Below are 969 nucleotides of genomic sequence, written 5' to 3'. Positions count from 1 at the left end.
TCTCTCTCTCTCTCTCTCTCTCTCTCTCTCTCTCTCTCTCTCTCTCTTCTTCTTCTTCTTCTTCCTCTTCTTCCTCTTCTTCCTCTTCTTCCTCTTCTTCCTCTTCTTCCTCTTCTTCCTCTTCCTCTTCCTCTTCTTCTTCTCTCTCTCTCTCTCTCTTTCTCTCTCTCTCTCTCTTTCTCTCTCTCTCCTTTCTTTCATCTTTCTTTCTTTCTTCCTTTCTTTCTTTGTTTCTTTCTTCCACGATAGGATATCATGTATGACAGGCTGACCTAAAATGCTTCCTCTAGGAAACATCAATGACCTTGATGTTTCTGCCTCCAAATGAGAATTGGTTTAAGGTTTATATGCCTCTAGGAACAGAACCCAGCACTCTCCCCACTGAGTTCCAGCCCCAGCCCCCAGTACCCATTTTGTATCTATAGAAGCACATTAAAGAGTAACTGTATCTGAACAAAGAACCAACCTGCAGTGTGCTTGACTGCCTCTGCTTCATCCTTCCCACAACTTTTATCCATCCTTCCACAAGGTAGAGCAAAATGAAACATACCTTCCTTGGTTTGAGTTTCCCCTCAACTGTCCCGTGTCCAAATAATGTTGGGGCTTCCTTGCAGGGATATGGGGATATGCATGTTATCTCTCAGGGCGTGGCTTAACAAAACACCGAGAAGAGAGATCAGTTGTCTGTATGATGAGCTCCAAGGCCAAGATTTCCACCTGGGATATTCATGAGGTGAGTCTGGCCGACGAGTAGCAAAAGTTACCTGGATGTGAATTCTGATTTCATCCTTTTGTTGTTGGTGATGATGAGACAGGATCTCCCTGTATAGACTTGACTGTCCTAGAAGTCCCCATGTAGATCCACCTACCTTGACTCCCCATGTGCTCCTGTCAAAGGTTTACACCACACACCTGATTTTTCCCCTCTTGCACTTTTTTTTAGACATAATTATTTTATATGAGTGTTTT

The 969-nt window shown here is 43.6% G+C and overlaps 1 protein-coding gene across 1 annotated transcript in view; it reads left to right on the top strand.

Moving 5' to 3' along the window:
• LOC114636299 (F-box/WD repeat-containing protein 15-like) overlaps positions 1-733 on the top strand; it is a gene marked incomplete at its 3' end in the record, with an annotated part of 3,022 nt that extends 2,289 nt beyond the window's left edge. Inside the window, exon 4 of the mRNA XM_028784465.1 lies at positions 615-733. Coding sequence (XP_028640298.1) covers positions 615-733 — 119 coding nt within the window. The remainder of the gene's footprint in view (positions 1-614) is intronic.
• Between the last annotated feature and the right edge of the window lie 236 nt (positions 734-969).

This window comes from Grammomys surdaster, unplaced genomic scaffold (genome assembly GCF_004785775.1).
Source record: "Grammomys surdaster isolate TR1022 unplaced genomic scaffold, NIH_TR_1.0 123441, whole genome shotgun sequence".
Classification (NCBI taxonomy): Eukaryota; Metazoa; Chordata; class Mammalia; order Rodentia; family Muridae; genus Grammomys; species Grammomys surdaster.
The sequence above is the reverse complement of the archived record's forward strand: the minus strand, read 5'-3'. Positions and strand labels throughout refer to the sequence as shown.